Below are 13,624 nucleotides of genomic sequence, written 5' to 3'. Positions count from 1 at the left end.
TTGACAGGTTGACATAAAGTGCAAGGTGCATGCTGATGACATGTTACTGGTACTATCATGATAAAACAGCAGTCATGTATATGAAACAACAGCAATAAATGATGAGAAGTGACCAGAGTAGGATGAGAGTGTGCCTGTGAGCTGGGGAAATGGGGGCAGGGAGGGGAGGGTGCCAGGGCATTGGGAGGTATCAGACTGAAGAATTCTACCAGCCTGGGAGAAGAAGCTATTTCCCTGCCTAAGAGTTCTAGTTCTAATACTGCGGTACCTTCTGCCTGCCAGGAGGTCAGAGATGGTGGGAAGGATGGGAGGGGTCTTTGGCAATGCTGGAGGCACTCTGATATGTGTCCTGTGGAGGGGGCCCTCGATGGAGTTTTCACTAACCATTCGATCTGATGCGATGCAATTCCCAAATTCCCATCGCAGACGGTGATACAGCCCCTCCGGTAGAATGTGGTGAGAATGGGGTAAATCTTTGTTCCCCTCAGTCCTCAGGAAACAGAGACGTTGCTGTGCTCTCTTGACCAAAGAGGTGATGATGAAGGACCAAGTTCGATCATCAGTAATATGCACACCAGGGAACATGGAGCTCCTGACTCTGTCTACAGAGTGATGTGAAGTCCACAGGCATCTCCTTAGTCTTGTCCACATTGAGATTCAGGTTGTTGTGCTTACACCAGCCCACAAGCTGCTTCGTCATTGCTGTTGGTGAATGCGATGATGTGATTGGAACTGGGTCTGATGGTAGTGTGATCAGCAGCAGCCCTGGGGTGATAGTGCTCAGCGTAATGGAGACAGGGTCGTTGGCTGCCAGTCCGAACTGTCTGGAGTCTCTTTGTCAGGAAGTCCAAGGTCCAGTCAAAGAGGGAAGTATTGGGACCAAACGTGGACAGTTCTGGGGAATGATTGTATTGAAAGCAGAACTGAAGCCCATGACAAAGGAGGCACTGAGGAGATACCTGGGAGAACTTCTTCAGCTGTCTCAGCTGTGTCAACAATAACAACTGTGTTGAGCTCTTGAAGATGCTCTTTTCCATTTAAACTGCGGGTGACATCAGATCCATCTTATGGGCTTCTGTGCCCACATGACGACTTTTACCAAGGGCTTTGCAAAGCCCCTGCAAACTAAGACATACGTGATGTCCTGCTCTGCTCTAGACTTGTTACCTAAGCTGTAAACGGTGTCCTATTTATTTTAAACATCCCTGGTTGAAGCTGTGGGTTTTGCTTTGTGCCCTGCAGGATTCCCCTTGCTCTCCATCCCTCAGTGTTTCTGATGCCACGTGTGGGGAGGCCGTTGATTCCACAGAGGAGCACACTTTCCAGCTACGGTATGTACCGCGGGGTGTCTAAATGGTTCCCTTTTTCATGTCAATCCAGAAGAACGCCAGAGTGCACAGTAACCCAGGGATGTTCTGGGAGTAATAAGTATTGCAAGGCACAAGTCAGGAGTGCAATGTGTAGTCTCCACTAACCTGGTTCGGAGGAGTTTGAACAACTCTCAAACGATCCAGGACAAGGTATCCCACTTGACTGGCACTCACCAGCAACGAGTCTGTGAGCATCTACAAAATGCTTAGGGTACACTGACGGTGCCAGCGAGTGGCCACCAAAAGGCGGTCAAAGGGAACCGACAGGTGGCACGCTTGAAAGTGCATCACTGGTCCTTCCTTTTCACTGCATCTGAATCTGGCAACAGCCTGTATGAGAGGCAGTGGGTCACTCCACCTTCTTGAGGGTGGGCAAGCAATGCGGGCCTTGTCAGGGATGTCCAGTTCCTGAAAAACAAGTACATAAATGACAAGGATTTATGCACACAGGCCACTCAGCTCAGCAGGTTCAAATATATACAGGTTCAAAGTATACCTGTTTTGACTTGTGCATCTTGCGTGTGCGTGAGTGAGTGAACTGATTCCCTACATTACTGACGTGGTGACATTCCAGAATTATTTTGTTGGCTGCAAAGTTCTTTCTGGCATTTTGAAATCAATGCAAAAGGCATGATTTAAGTGCAAAACAACACACACAAAATGCTGGAGGAACTCAGAAGGTCAGGCAGCATCAACAGAAACGAATAAACAGTCGATGTTTTGGGCTGAGGGCAGGAAAGGAAGGGGCAAGGCGCCAAAACAAGAAGGTGGGGAAAGTAGATAGAAGGTGATAGGTGAAGCCAGGTGGGTAGGAGAGATAAAGGAATCTGATAGGAGAAGAGCGTGGACAACAGGAGATAGAGAAGGAGGTGGGGACCCCAGGGGAGATGATAGGCAGGTGAGAAGAGGTAAGAGGCCAGAGTGGGGAAAAGAAGAAGGGGGGATTCTTTTTACAGGAAGGAGAAATCAATATTCATGCCATCAGGTTGGAAGCTACCACAACAAATTATAAAGTGTTGCGTGTGTGTGTGTGTGTGTGTGTGTGTGTGTGTGTGTGTGTGGTGAACTACATATACCTGTCTGGACACGCCCTCCACCCCCTGCTGACTGCTCCTGTGGCTCCCCCCACTGACCCCGGTATAAAGGCGATTGAGGCCTGAGCCCGGCCTCTCAGTCTCCAGGATGTAGTATGGTGGTCAACCACTGCTTGTTCCTTCTTCCAGTCAATGAAAGCCTATATCTCGCCTCCGGTCTCAGAGTTATTGATGGTGCATCAGTGTGTGTGTGTGTGTGTGTGTGTGTGTGTGTGTGTGTGTGTGTGTGTGTGTGTGTGTGTGTGTGTGTGAGATTTATTTATATATTTATCTCAGTGCGAAGGAATTGTAAATTGTCTGAACTGAATGTGTTGCCTTAGGCTCAGCGATGGGGTGGAATATCTTTTCTCTGCTCCTTCGGACACCCTGATGGATGAGTGGATTGAAAAGATCAGCACCAGTGCAGGTAGGTGGTCACTCTGTGTGATGTCCTAAGGTTTTCATAATCCGATGTTCCTTGAAATCTCCCTCTGCACAAAGCACCAGTCCCCAGACGTAAGTCACTATCTGGTGACACTTGTGTGTAATGTTGCATCACATTAGTAGTTGTTTAGTGTACGGTTATAGACTCGGTGAAAGCGAAGCAAGAGATGCAAAACTCAACAGCAATTTGAGACCTCCCCAAAGTACTTCACATGGATGACAATGCTTGATACCAAAGCAATAGGAGAAGGTGACAGCTGGTGGCTTAAAAAAAGATAGAAATAGAAAATAATTCTGTTGAAGAGCAGGAAATATAGCCGCGACTTTAGGCCTCATTTCTAGCCAGCATGGCAAGACTCAGTTGCAAGGTGAAACGTAAGTTTCATGTATCAGACCTTGAATATGTGTCTTCCTACATACTTCAAAAGGGTCTGCAGAGAGTTTTTCAACCAGAATTCCCAGCTCCAGCTGTCATAATCAGGCTCGTGTATTGGCAGTGCCAGAGTGCAGGCTCTATCGGAGGATGTAGGTGGTCATTGCTGACACTCGGATCTCTGGGCTTGTTCACATTTCAGAGATCCTCTGTCTACTGTGACAGATGCATGGATCGGCCTGTGACTCCCTTTATGGAGCAGAGTATTTTGAGAGCCTTTTCCTTGCCTGGCTTGGTCTGGCTAACAGAGAGAGTAAGAAGCTCTGATGAGTTTGTCCAGGAACTGCCAATCCAGACAGAAAAGTACTGGAATGACTGTCTGGGCCCTGAATGGTGGTGAGAGAGGAGGTCTGACATATAGCAGGGTTGCAGGGATAATTGCTCAGCGGGTTAAGCAAACAAGTGAGTCACACAGGAAGTGGAGAGGGAGGGGAGAGGATGATGTGCTGGATTTGTAGCTCATCTGGTGGCCGATGAGGATCCCTGTTGTGACTAGGAGGAGTGAGGTCGGGTGAGAAAGAGAAGATTACATCGATGTGGGCATGGGGGTGGGGGTGGCCCTGCTTTAATCAAACTTGTCTTATTGTGTCAGTGTTTCTTCATTTGACCCTTCCTATTTTCTTTCTCAGGCTCCTCTGCCAATGGCCCCTCTCCTTCACATTCTCCACGACAATCCTGGTGAGTAACGTTCTTCTCCATCCTCCTCTGTTCTATGCCACCTCATTTTCAGAGACAGTCTCCCTGCCGTCTACTCAGTACTATCAGATGTTGACATTAATGGAATTAAAATGCTATGGGTCACTCTCATTCTTTCCAGAGTAACAGGCAATGGAGTGTTACTCTCAGACACAAAACTCCCTTCCCAGAGTAACGGACAATGGAGTGTTACTCTCAGACACAAAACTCCCTTCCCAGAGTAACGGACAATGGAGTGTTACTCTCAGACACAAAACTCCCTTCCCAGAGTAACGGACAATGGAGTGTTACTCTCAGACACAAAACTCCCTTCCCAGAGTAACGGACAATGGAGTGTTACTCTCAGACACAAAACTCCCTTCCCAGAGTAACGGACAATGGAGTGTTACTCTCAGACACAAAACTCCCTTCCCAGAGTAACGGACAATGGAGTGTTACTCTCAGACACAAAACTCCCTTCCCAGAGTAACGGACAATGGAGTGTTACTCTCAGACACAAAACTCCCTTCCCAGAGTAACGGACAATGGAGTGTTACTCTCAGACACAAAACTCCCTTCCCAGAGTAACGGACAATGGAGTGTTACTCTCAGACACAAAACTCCCTTCCCAGAGTAACGGACAATGGAGTGTTACTCTCAGACACAAAACTCCCTTCCCAGAGTAACGGACAATAGAGTGTTACTCTCAGACACAAAACTCCCTTCCCAGAGTAACGGACAATGGAGTGTTACTCTCAGACACAAAACTCCCTTCCCAGATACATCAGTTTCCCAGGGTGGCCCAGATTTCTGCCCAAGAACAGTTATTGCAGGAATATAAACAGAAGATGCTGCGGATACTCACCTGGTCAGACTGAATCTATGGAGAGAGAGTCAGCATTTCAAGATAATGACCCTTCACCAGAACTGGGAAAAGATAGTAATTGAAAATGTTTTCATCTGCAGGGAAATGGTGGTGGGGGGGTAGGGGTCAGAGAGAGGAAGATGACGGTGGGAAGGTAGGGAATGTTGTGACTGTGTGGAAACCGAGAGGAACTGATGACACACGTCGTGCTGCTGCTAAGAGAGGGCGAAGGGGTGTCCTTTGCAGCTGACCGGTCTGGGGGTGAACAAAAAGCAGTGGATGTCAGTGCTGAAGAGAGACAAAGGGGCTTTGGAACTAAGAGGTACAGAGCACAGCAGTCGCTGGAGATCTGAAATAAAGCACATGTTGACAGAGAGGTAAAGAAGGCAGATGACATGCTTCCTTTTATTAGTCAAGGCATTGACTTCAGGAATCAGCTTTATAAAAGTCTAGTTAGGGAACATCTGGAACGTTACACTCATCTTGGGCCGTCCCATTATAGGAAAGACATGGAGGCAGTGGAGAGGGTGCAGATGAGGTTTACCAGGGTGCTTTCTGGATTAGAGGGTGTGTGCAATAAGGAGAGGTTGGACCAATCTGGATTATTTTCTCTGAAGTAGCAGAGGCTGAAGGGAAATCTGATAAGAAGTTTATAAGATTATGAAAGACATAGGTAGAGTAGGCAGTCAGGTTCCAATGCCCCCTCCCCACCTCCCCAGGGTCAGAATATCTAAAACTACAAGTAATGCATTTAGGTTGAGAAGGGATAAGTTCAAAGGAGATGTGTGGAACAATTTTTTTACAGTGAGTGGTGGTGCCTAGATTGTGATGTTAGGGCAGGTAGTGGGGACAAATACTCCAGAGGCATTTAAGAGCCTCTTAGAGATGTACATGAATGTGTAAGAAATAGAGGGATATGGACATTGTGTGGCAGAAGGGATTAGTTTAGTTAGGCTTTTAATTACCAGTTTAATTAGCTTGGCTCAACCTGTTGCTACGTTGCACCATGCTGTTCAACGTTCTAAGAGAGACTGCTAAAATATCCAATGGATCAGGCAGCATTTGCAGAGAGAAAAACAGAGTTAGTATTACAGGCCAATGGCCTGTCATCACATCTGGTCAATCATGACACAAATAGGAAAGGCTGGCTATCGGAGATTGTTAAGTCCTGAGGGCTGTTACACCCGAGGTGGAAGATGAGGAGATGGTCCTCAAGCTTACCTTGAGATTTCTTGGAACAGAGACCAGACAAGGACATGAGACAGAAAATTAAAGTACAGGCATTTGAAAACCAGACAGAGATCTGGTCTGCAAAGTATCCACTCTGCGTTTGGTTTCTCCAGTGAAGAGGGGATGACATTGTGAGCAGTGAGTATAATGTATTACACTGGATGGAATGCAGAGGAATCACTGCCTCACCCAGAACCAGTGTTTGGACATGGAAATGGTTGGAGAGAAAGGGAATTGTTTCCATCTCTGCATAGGGATAGCCTAGCCCAGGAAATTATAGACCAGTGAGTCTTACTCCAGTGGTTGGCAAATTGATGGAAAAGATCCTGAGAGGCAGGATTTATGAAGATTTGTAGAGGTATAATATGATTAGGAATAGTCAGCATGGCTTTGTCAAAGGCAGGTCGTGCCTTACGAGCCTGATTGAATTATCTAAGGATGTGACTAAACACATTGATAAAGGTACAGCTGTAGATGTGGTGTATATGGATTTCAGCAAGGTATTTGACAAGATACCCTGTGCAAGGCTTATTGAGAAAGCAAGGAGGCATGGAATCCAAGGGGACATTGCTTTGTGGATCCAGAACTGGCTTGCCCACAGAAGGCAAAGAGTGGTTGTAGACGGGTCATATTCTGCATGGAGGTCGGTCACCAGTGGGGTGCCTCAGGGATCTGTTCTGGGACCCCTCCTCTTTGTGATTTTTATAAATGACATGGACGAGGAAGTGAAGGGATGAGTTAGTAAATTTACTGATGACACAAAAATTGGGGATATTGTGGATAGTGTGGAGGGCTGTCAGAGGTTACAACGGGACATTGATAGAATGCAAAACTGGGCTGAGAAGTGGCAGATGGAGTTCAACCCAGATAAGTGTGAAGTGGTTCATTTTGGTAGGTCAAATATGATGGCAGAATATAGCATTAATGGTAAGACTCTTGGCAGTGTGGAGGATCAGAGGGATCTTGGGGTCCAAGTCCATAGGACACTCAAAAGCTGCTACGCAGGTTGACTGTGGTTAAGAAGGCATACAGTGCATTGGCCTTCATCAACAGTAGGTTTGAGTTTAAGAGCCGAGAGGTAATGTTGCAGCTATATAGGACCCTGGTCAGACCCCACTTGGGGTACTGTGCTCAATTCTGGTCATCTCACTACAGGAAGGATGTGGAAACCATAGAAAGGATGCAGAGGAGATTTACAAGGATGCTGCCTGGATTGGGGAGCATGCCTTATAAGAATAGGTTGAGTGAACTCGGCCTTTTCTCCTTGGAGTGACAGAGGATGAGAGGTGACTGATAGAGGTGTTGAAGATAATGAGAGGCATTGATTGTGTGGATAGTCAGAGGCTTTTTCCCAGGGCTGAAATGGCCAGCATGAGAGGGCACAGTTTTAAGGCATAGAGGAGATGTCAGGGGTAAGTTTTTGATGGAGAGAGTGGTGAGTGCGTGGAATGGGCTGCCAGTGGCGATGGTGGAGGCAGAAACGATAGGATCTTTTAAGAGCCTCCTGGATGGCTACATGGAGCTTAGAAAACTAGAGGGCTATGGGTAAAGCCTAGATAGTTCTAAGGTAGGGTCATGTTTGGCACAGCTTTGTGGGCTGAAGGGCCTGTATTGTGCTGTAGGATTTCTATGTTTCTTTTTGTGTGGGAAAGAGGAATGGTGGGAGGGGAAGAATAATGTGTCGGATCATGGCGACACTGACACCGTGGGCCCTGATTTCTAAAACCCCCCACCCCACCAATTCTAGTCTTTTTTACAAGATACTGGTGAGGCCACACTTGTGTTCAGTTTTGGTTGCCCTGTTATAGGAGTCATTCATTATGTGCCGTGTTGAATGACATGGGCGATCATGGTGTTGGCTGTGACTGTTCTTGGCAAATGTTTCTGCAGAAGTAGCTTGCCGTTGCTTTCATCTGGGCAGTGTCTTCACAAGACGGGTCCTCCCAGCCACTGTCAATACTCTTCAGAGATTGTCTGCCTGGCGTCAGTGCGCATAACCTGACGTGCACCAGCTGCTCATTCGACCATCCAGCACCTGCTGCCATGACTTCACACGACTCCAAGCGGGGGGGAGCTAAGCAGATGCCCCAGGGTGACTTGTGGTCCAGCGGAGGAAAGGAGCTCCTTACACCTCCTTTGGCAGAGTTCACCCCAACTGAAGGATACGTTGAAACTGGAAAGAGTGCAAAAGTGATGTACAAGGATGCTGCCAGTATTCAAGGGACTGAGTTATAAGGAGTGGTTAGAGAGGCTGATCTTAGAGTAGAAACTGAGGGATGACCTCATAGAGATTTATAAAATCATGAGGGGCATAATTAGGGTGAGTGGTCATTTTCCCAAGGTTGGTGAACTGAAAACTAAAGGTTAGAGGCGAAGGATTTAATAAACTTTTTTACCCAGCAAGTGGTCGATGTATTGAACCAGCTGCCAGAGGAAGTGGTTGAGTATGTCGATGAGGGTGGTGACAGATGCTGGGAAATGGGATTTACTTGAATATACACCTTGGCCAGCACGGACAGGTTTGGGCTGAAGGGCCTTTTCCATGCCTTACAACTGGCTGACTGTGTGTTCTTTAACACTGAGATCATATCAAGTGCATTCTGTGGAAGGCAGGGACACTGACAATGTGCTGTTCAAATCTCATGCTTACTCCTGTAACGTGCTCTATTCTTTATGAAAAGGGAAACATCCCCGGTGAAGTCACTTCTCTCTGCAGATGCATCTAACAAGACAGGAACCTCCCCGACCAAGATGGGAAACAGCAAAGATTTCCTCCCCAGGTAATGGAGTTTCCCCAAGGAGAATGGAAAGGGAGCCAGGGACTGAGATGGGCTGTGAGGCAGATACAGAGGGCGGTGATGGCTTGGACCAAGAGAGTAGCTTTGACAATGTTTCTCAAGAATTCACGTTGAATGTCTTCTCCAAAATGTGGGTTAGGAATTCTATTATTGAATACAGCTGCTTCACAGAGATGTCTGAAGACCCACCTTTATCTGACGAAGGGTCTCGGCCCGAAACATCGACAGTGCTCCTCCTTATTGATGCTGCCTGGCCTGCTGTGTTCCACCAGCACTTTGTGTGTTGTTGTTTGAATTTCCAGCATCTGCAGATTTCCTCATGTTTGCCCACCTTTATCCACTGGTTGCAAATCGACTGGAGGGCAGACAGAGCCCCACCCCTTTCCCTGGTCATACCCATTTACTGAGCTCTTTGCTGCATCCATCAGGAATGACACAGGTGGTGAGTGTGAACGGAGGTGGTAGCCAGTGGCTACTGGGGGATATCTCCATCACTCTTACACTCCATCAGCAGCGGCCCACAGGTTCACAGGAACCAGAGTAATCTGAAACAAGACTGAGGCCCTTAACCCCACTAACTGATACTCATCCTACTTTAATTCCTTTTTTCTCCCCACTATTTATTTACCCTGCCCCACTCCCCTCGATCCTACCACTCATCCACAGACTGGGGCAATTTACAGTGACCCAGATGCTGGAGGAAATCAATTACCTGGACAAACTCCACACAGACAGTGGCAGAGATCAGGATTGATCTCATGCTGTGTGGAAGCAGCTGTACTCCTGGCGCCATTGTACTGTGGATTACCCAATCTTTTATGCCCTCTACGGCAAGCCATTGAGCAATGGCAGGCCTCTAATAGGGTCAGAGAAGTGAAGAATGAGACAGACCAGTCCAATAGGGTCAATGGGGTCAGCTCATTGTTCACCAGGCACCAGGCATAGTCCAGAGAAGGTGTGGAACTCTCTCCATGCAGCTCTCTCAATCCTAACACACCACAACTGAACTTGAGACTGCAGTGCATAAGGTCCCTACCTGTTGCTGAAGGAATCTTCGGAGGCATTGGTAATGACCGTAAATGTGTAAAACATTATTTTGTTTCATTGTTTGTGTACAACATTTACTGTAAAATAGAATATAGCAATTATACCTGCAATAAATACTGTGGGTGGGGGGGGGGGTATTGACTGGGACAATGCAGAGAGATCTTCACTGTATATGATCCTGTTCTTATCCTGGGAATATGAGTGGAAATTTGGAAACTGACTAATTTTCTTGCTTGTCTGGTGATATTCAGGAGAACTCCATCTTTCAGAGTAAAGCAAAGCGCTTCATCCAAACCATTGGGAAGAAGGGATGCACTGGTCCGACCACAAAGCACCAACATCCTGCCGGGAACAGAAATGTCAAGAGTACATCAAACAAGTGGTACAGTACTGTAGAATGAGTATCATCGGGGATTATGGGATATACATCACTGGAAGCTCTTGTAATGGATTTTGTGACAGTCTGCATATTGTTACAGGGGTATACGGGGTGTCCAGGGAGGGGTTGCAACTCTCATGAAGGGGTTTGTCATGTCCCATCTGAGGCAGCTCACTCATCTTTGATCCCCACTGGACACTCAGCTCTCACCTGTGACTCCAAGTTGTTGTTCGCATGCGAAAGCAGCCATAACCCAGTGTACCACTTCAACTGGAGGGTTAAACCTGCTGAGGTAGCTGGAAGGCCCCATCCCCCAGTAAGATAGGGGCCTCACTCTGGTGCACCTGTCCCTTCCCTTTCTTCCATGGTCTTCTGTACTCTCCTATCAGATTTCACTTTCTTCCACGGTCATCTGTGCTCTCCTATCAGATTTCTCTTTCTTCCATGGTCTTCTGTGCTCTCCTGTCAGATTTCCCTTTCTTCCACGGTCTTCTGTGCTCTCCTATCAGATCCCCCTTTCTTCCATGGTCTTCTGTGCTCACCTATCAGATTTCCCTTTCTTCCATGGTCTTCTGTGCTCTCCTATCAGTTCCCCCTTTCTTCCATGGTCTTCCGTGCTCTCCTATCAGATTTCCCTTTTGTCCATGGTCTTCTCTGCTCTCCTATCAGACTTCCCTTTCTTCCACGGTCTTCTGTGCTCTCGTATCAGATCCCCCTTTCTTCAATGGTCTTCTGTGCTCAAATATCAGATTTCCCTTTCTTCCATGGTCTTCTGCGCTCTCCTATCAGATTTCCCTTTCGTCCATGGTCTTCTCTGCTCTCCTATCAGACTTCCCTTTCTTCCACGGTCTTCTGTGCTCTCCTATCAGATCCCCCTTTCTTCCATGGTCTTCTGTGCTCAAATATCAGATTTCCCTTTCATCCATGGTCTTCTGTGCTCTCCTATCAGATTTCCCTTTCTTCCAAGGACTTCTGTGCTCTCCTATCAGATCCCCCTTTCTTCCATGGTCTTCTGTGCTCTCCTATCAGATCCCCCTTTCTTCCATGGTCTTCTGTGCTCTCCTATCAGATCCTCCTTTCTTCCACGGTCTTCTGTGCTCTCCTATCAGATCCGCCTTTCGTCCATGGTCTTCTGTGCTCTCCTATCAGATATCCCTTTCTTCCATGGTCTTCTGTGCTCTCCTATCAGATTTCTGTTTCGTCCATGGTCTTCTGTGCTCTCCTATCAGATTTCTCTTTCTTCCATGGTCTTCTGTGCTCTCCTATCAGATTTCCCTTTCTTCCATGATCTTCTGTGCTCTCCTATCAGATTTCCCATTCTTCCATGGTCTTCTGTGCTCTCCTATCAGATTTCCCTTTCTTCCATGGTCTTCTGTGCTCTCCTATCAGATTTCCGTTTCTTCCATGGTCTTCTGTGCTCTCCCATCAGATTTCCCTTTCTTCCATGGTCTTCTGTGCTCTCCTATCAGATCCCCCTTTCCTCCATGGCCTTCTGTGCTCTCCTATCAGATCTCCCTTTCTTCCATGGTCTTCTGCGCTCTCCTATCAGATTTCCCTTTCTTCCATGGTCTTCTGTGCTCTCCTATCTGTTCCCCCTTTCTTCCATGGTCTTCTGTGCTCTCCTATCAGATCTCCCTTTCTTCCATGGTCTTCTGCGCTCTCCTATCAGATTTCACTTTCTTCCATGGTCTTCTGTGCTCTCCTATCAGATTTCCCTTTCTTCCATGGTCTTCCGTGCTCTCCTATCAGATTTCCCTTTCTTCCATGGTCTTCTGCGCTCTCCTATCAGATTTCCCTTTCTTCCATGGTCTTCTGTGCTCTCCTATCAGATTTCCCTTTCTTCCATGGTCTTCTGTGCTCTCCTATCAGATTTCCCTTTCTTCCATGGTCTTCTGTGCTCTCCTATCAGATTTCCCTTTCTTCCATGGTCTTCCGTGCTCTCCTATCAGATCTCCCTTTCTTCCATGGTCTTCTGTGCTCTCCTATCAGATTTCCCTTTCTTCCATGGTCTTCCGTGCTCTCCTATCAGATCTCCCTTTCTTCCATGGTCTTCTGCGCTCTCCTATCAGATTTCCCTTTCTTCCATGGTCTTCTGTGCTCTCCTATCTGTTCCCCCTTTCTTCCATGGTCTTCTGTGCTCTCCTATCAGATCCCCCTTTCTTCCATGGTCTTCTGTGCTCTCCTATCAGATTTCCCTTTCTTCCTTGGTCTTCTGTGCTCTCCTATCAGATCCCCCTTTCTTCCATGGTCTTCTGTGCTCTCCTATCAGATCCCCGTTTCTTCCATGGTCTTCTGTGCTCTCCTATCAGATTTCCCTTTCTTCCATGGTCTTCTGTGCTCTCCTATCAGACTTCCCTTTCTTCCACGGTCTTCTGTGCTCTCCTATCAGATCCCCCTTTCTTCCATGGTCTTCTGTGCTCAAATATCAGATTTCCCTTTCATCCATGGTCTTCTGTGCTCTCCTATCAGATTTCCCTTTCTTCCAAGGACTTCTGTGCTCTCCTATCAGATCCCCCTTTCTTCCATGGTCTTCTGTGCTCTCCTATCAGATCCCCCTTTCTTCCATGGTCTTCTGTGCTCTCCTATCAGATCCCCCTTTCTTCCATGGTCTTCTGTGCTCTCCTATCAGATCCGCCTTTATCCATGGTCTTCTGTGCTCTCCTATCAGATATCCCTTTCTTCCATGGTCTTCTGTGCTCTCCTATCAGATTTCTGTTTCGTCCATGGTCTTCTGTGCTCTCCTATCAGATTTCTCTTTCTTCCATGGTCTTCTGTGCTCTCCTATCAGATTTCCCTTTCTTCCATGATCTTCTGTGCTCTCCTATCAGATTTCCCATTCTTCCATGGTCTTCTGTGCTCTCCTATCAGATTTCCCTTTCTTCCATGGTCTTCTGTGCTCTCCTATCAGATTTCCCTTTCTTCCATGGTCTTCTGTGCTCTCCTATCAGATTTCCCTTTCTTCCATGGTCTTCCATGCTCTCCTATCAGATCTCCCTTTCTTCCATGGTCTTCTGCGCTCTCCTATCAGATTTCCCTTTCTTCCATGGTCTTCTGTGCTCTCCTATCTGTTCCCCCTTTCTTCCATGGTCTTCTGTGCTCTCCTATCAGATCCCCCTTTCTTCCATGGTCTTCTGTGCTCTCCTATCAGATTTCCCTTTCTTCAATGGTCTTCTGTGCTCAAATATCAGATTTCCCTTTCTTCCATGGTCTTCTGCGCTCTCCTATCAGATTTCCTTTTCGTCCATGGTCTTCCATGCTCTCCTATCAGATCTCCCTTTCTTCCATGGTCTTCTGCGCTCTCCTATCAGAT

At 47.2% G+C, this 13,624-nt stretch overlaps 1 protein-coding gene across 1 annotated transcript in view; it reads left to right on the top strand.

The window, feature by feature from the left end:
- Positions 1 to 13,624, top strand: part of LOC132403832 (spectrin beta chain, non-erythrocytic 1-like) — a 68,819-nt gene that overhangs the window by 42,393 nt on the left and 12,802 nt on the right. Inside the window, exons 9-13 of the mRNA XM_059987559.1 lie at positions 1,243 to 1,331; positions 2,785 to 2,870; positions 3,950 to 3,998; positions 8,772 to 8,870; positions 10,187 to 10,317. Of these exons, the coding sequence (XP_059843542.1) occupies positions 1,243 to 1,331; positions 2,785 to 2,870; positions 3,950 to 3,998; positions 8,772 to 8,870; positions 10,187 to 10,317 (454 nt within the window). The remainder of the gene's footprint in view (positions 1 to 1,242; positions 1,332 to 2,784; positions 2,871 to 3,949; positions 3,999 to 8,771; positions 8,871 to 10,186; positions 10,318 to 13,624) is intronic.

Source organism: Hypanus sabinus, chromosome 2 (assembly GCF_030144855.1).
Source record: "Hypanus sabinus isolate sHypSab1 chromosome 2, sHypSab1.hap1, whole genome shotgun sequence".
In the NCBI taxonomy this organism is placed as follows: domain Eukaryota; kingdom Metazoa; phylum Chordata; class Chondrichthyes; order Myliobatiformes; family Dasyatidae; genus Hypanus; species Hypanus sabinus.
This window is presented reverse-complemented; position numbering and strand designations above follow the sequence as displayed.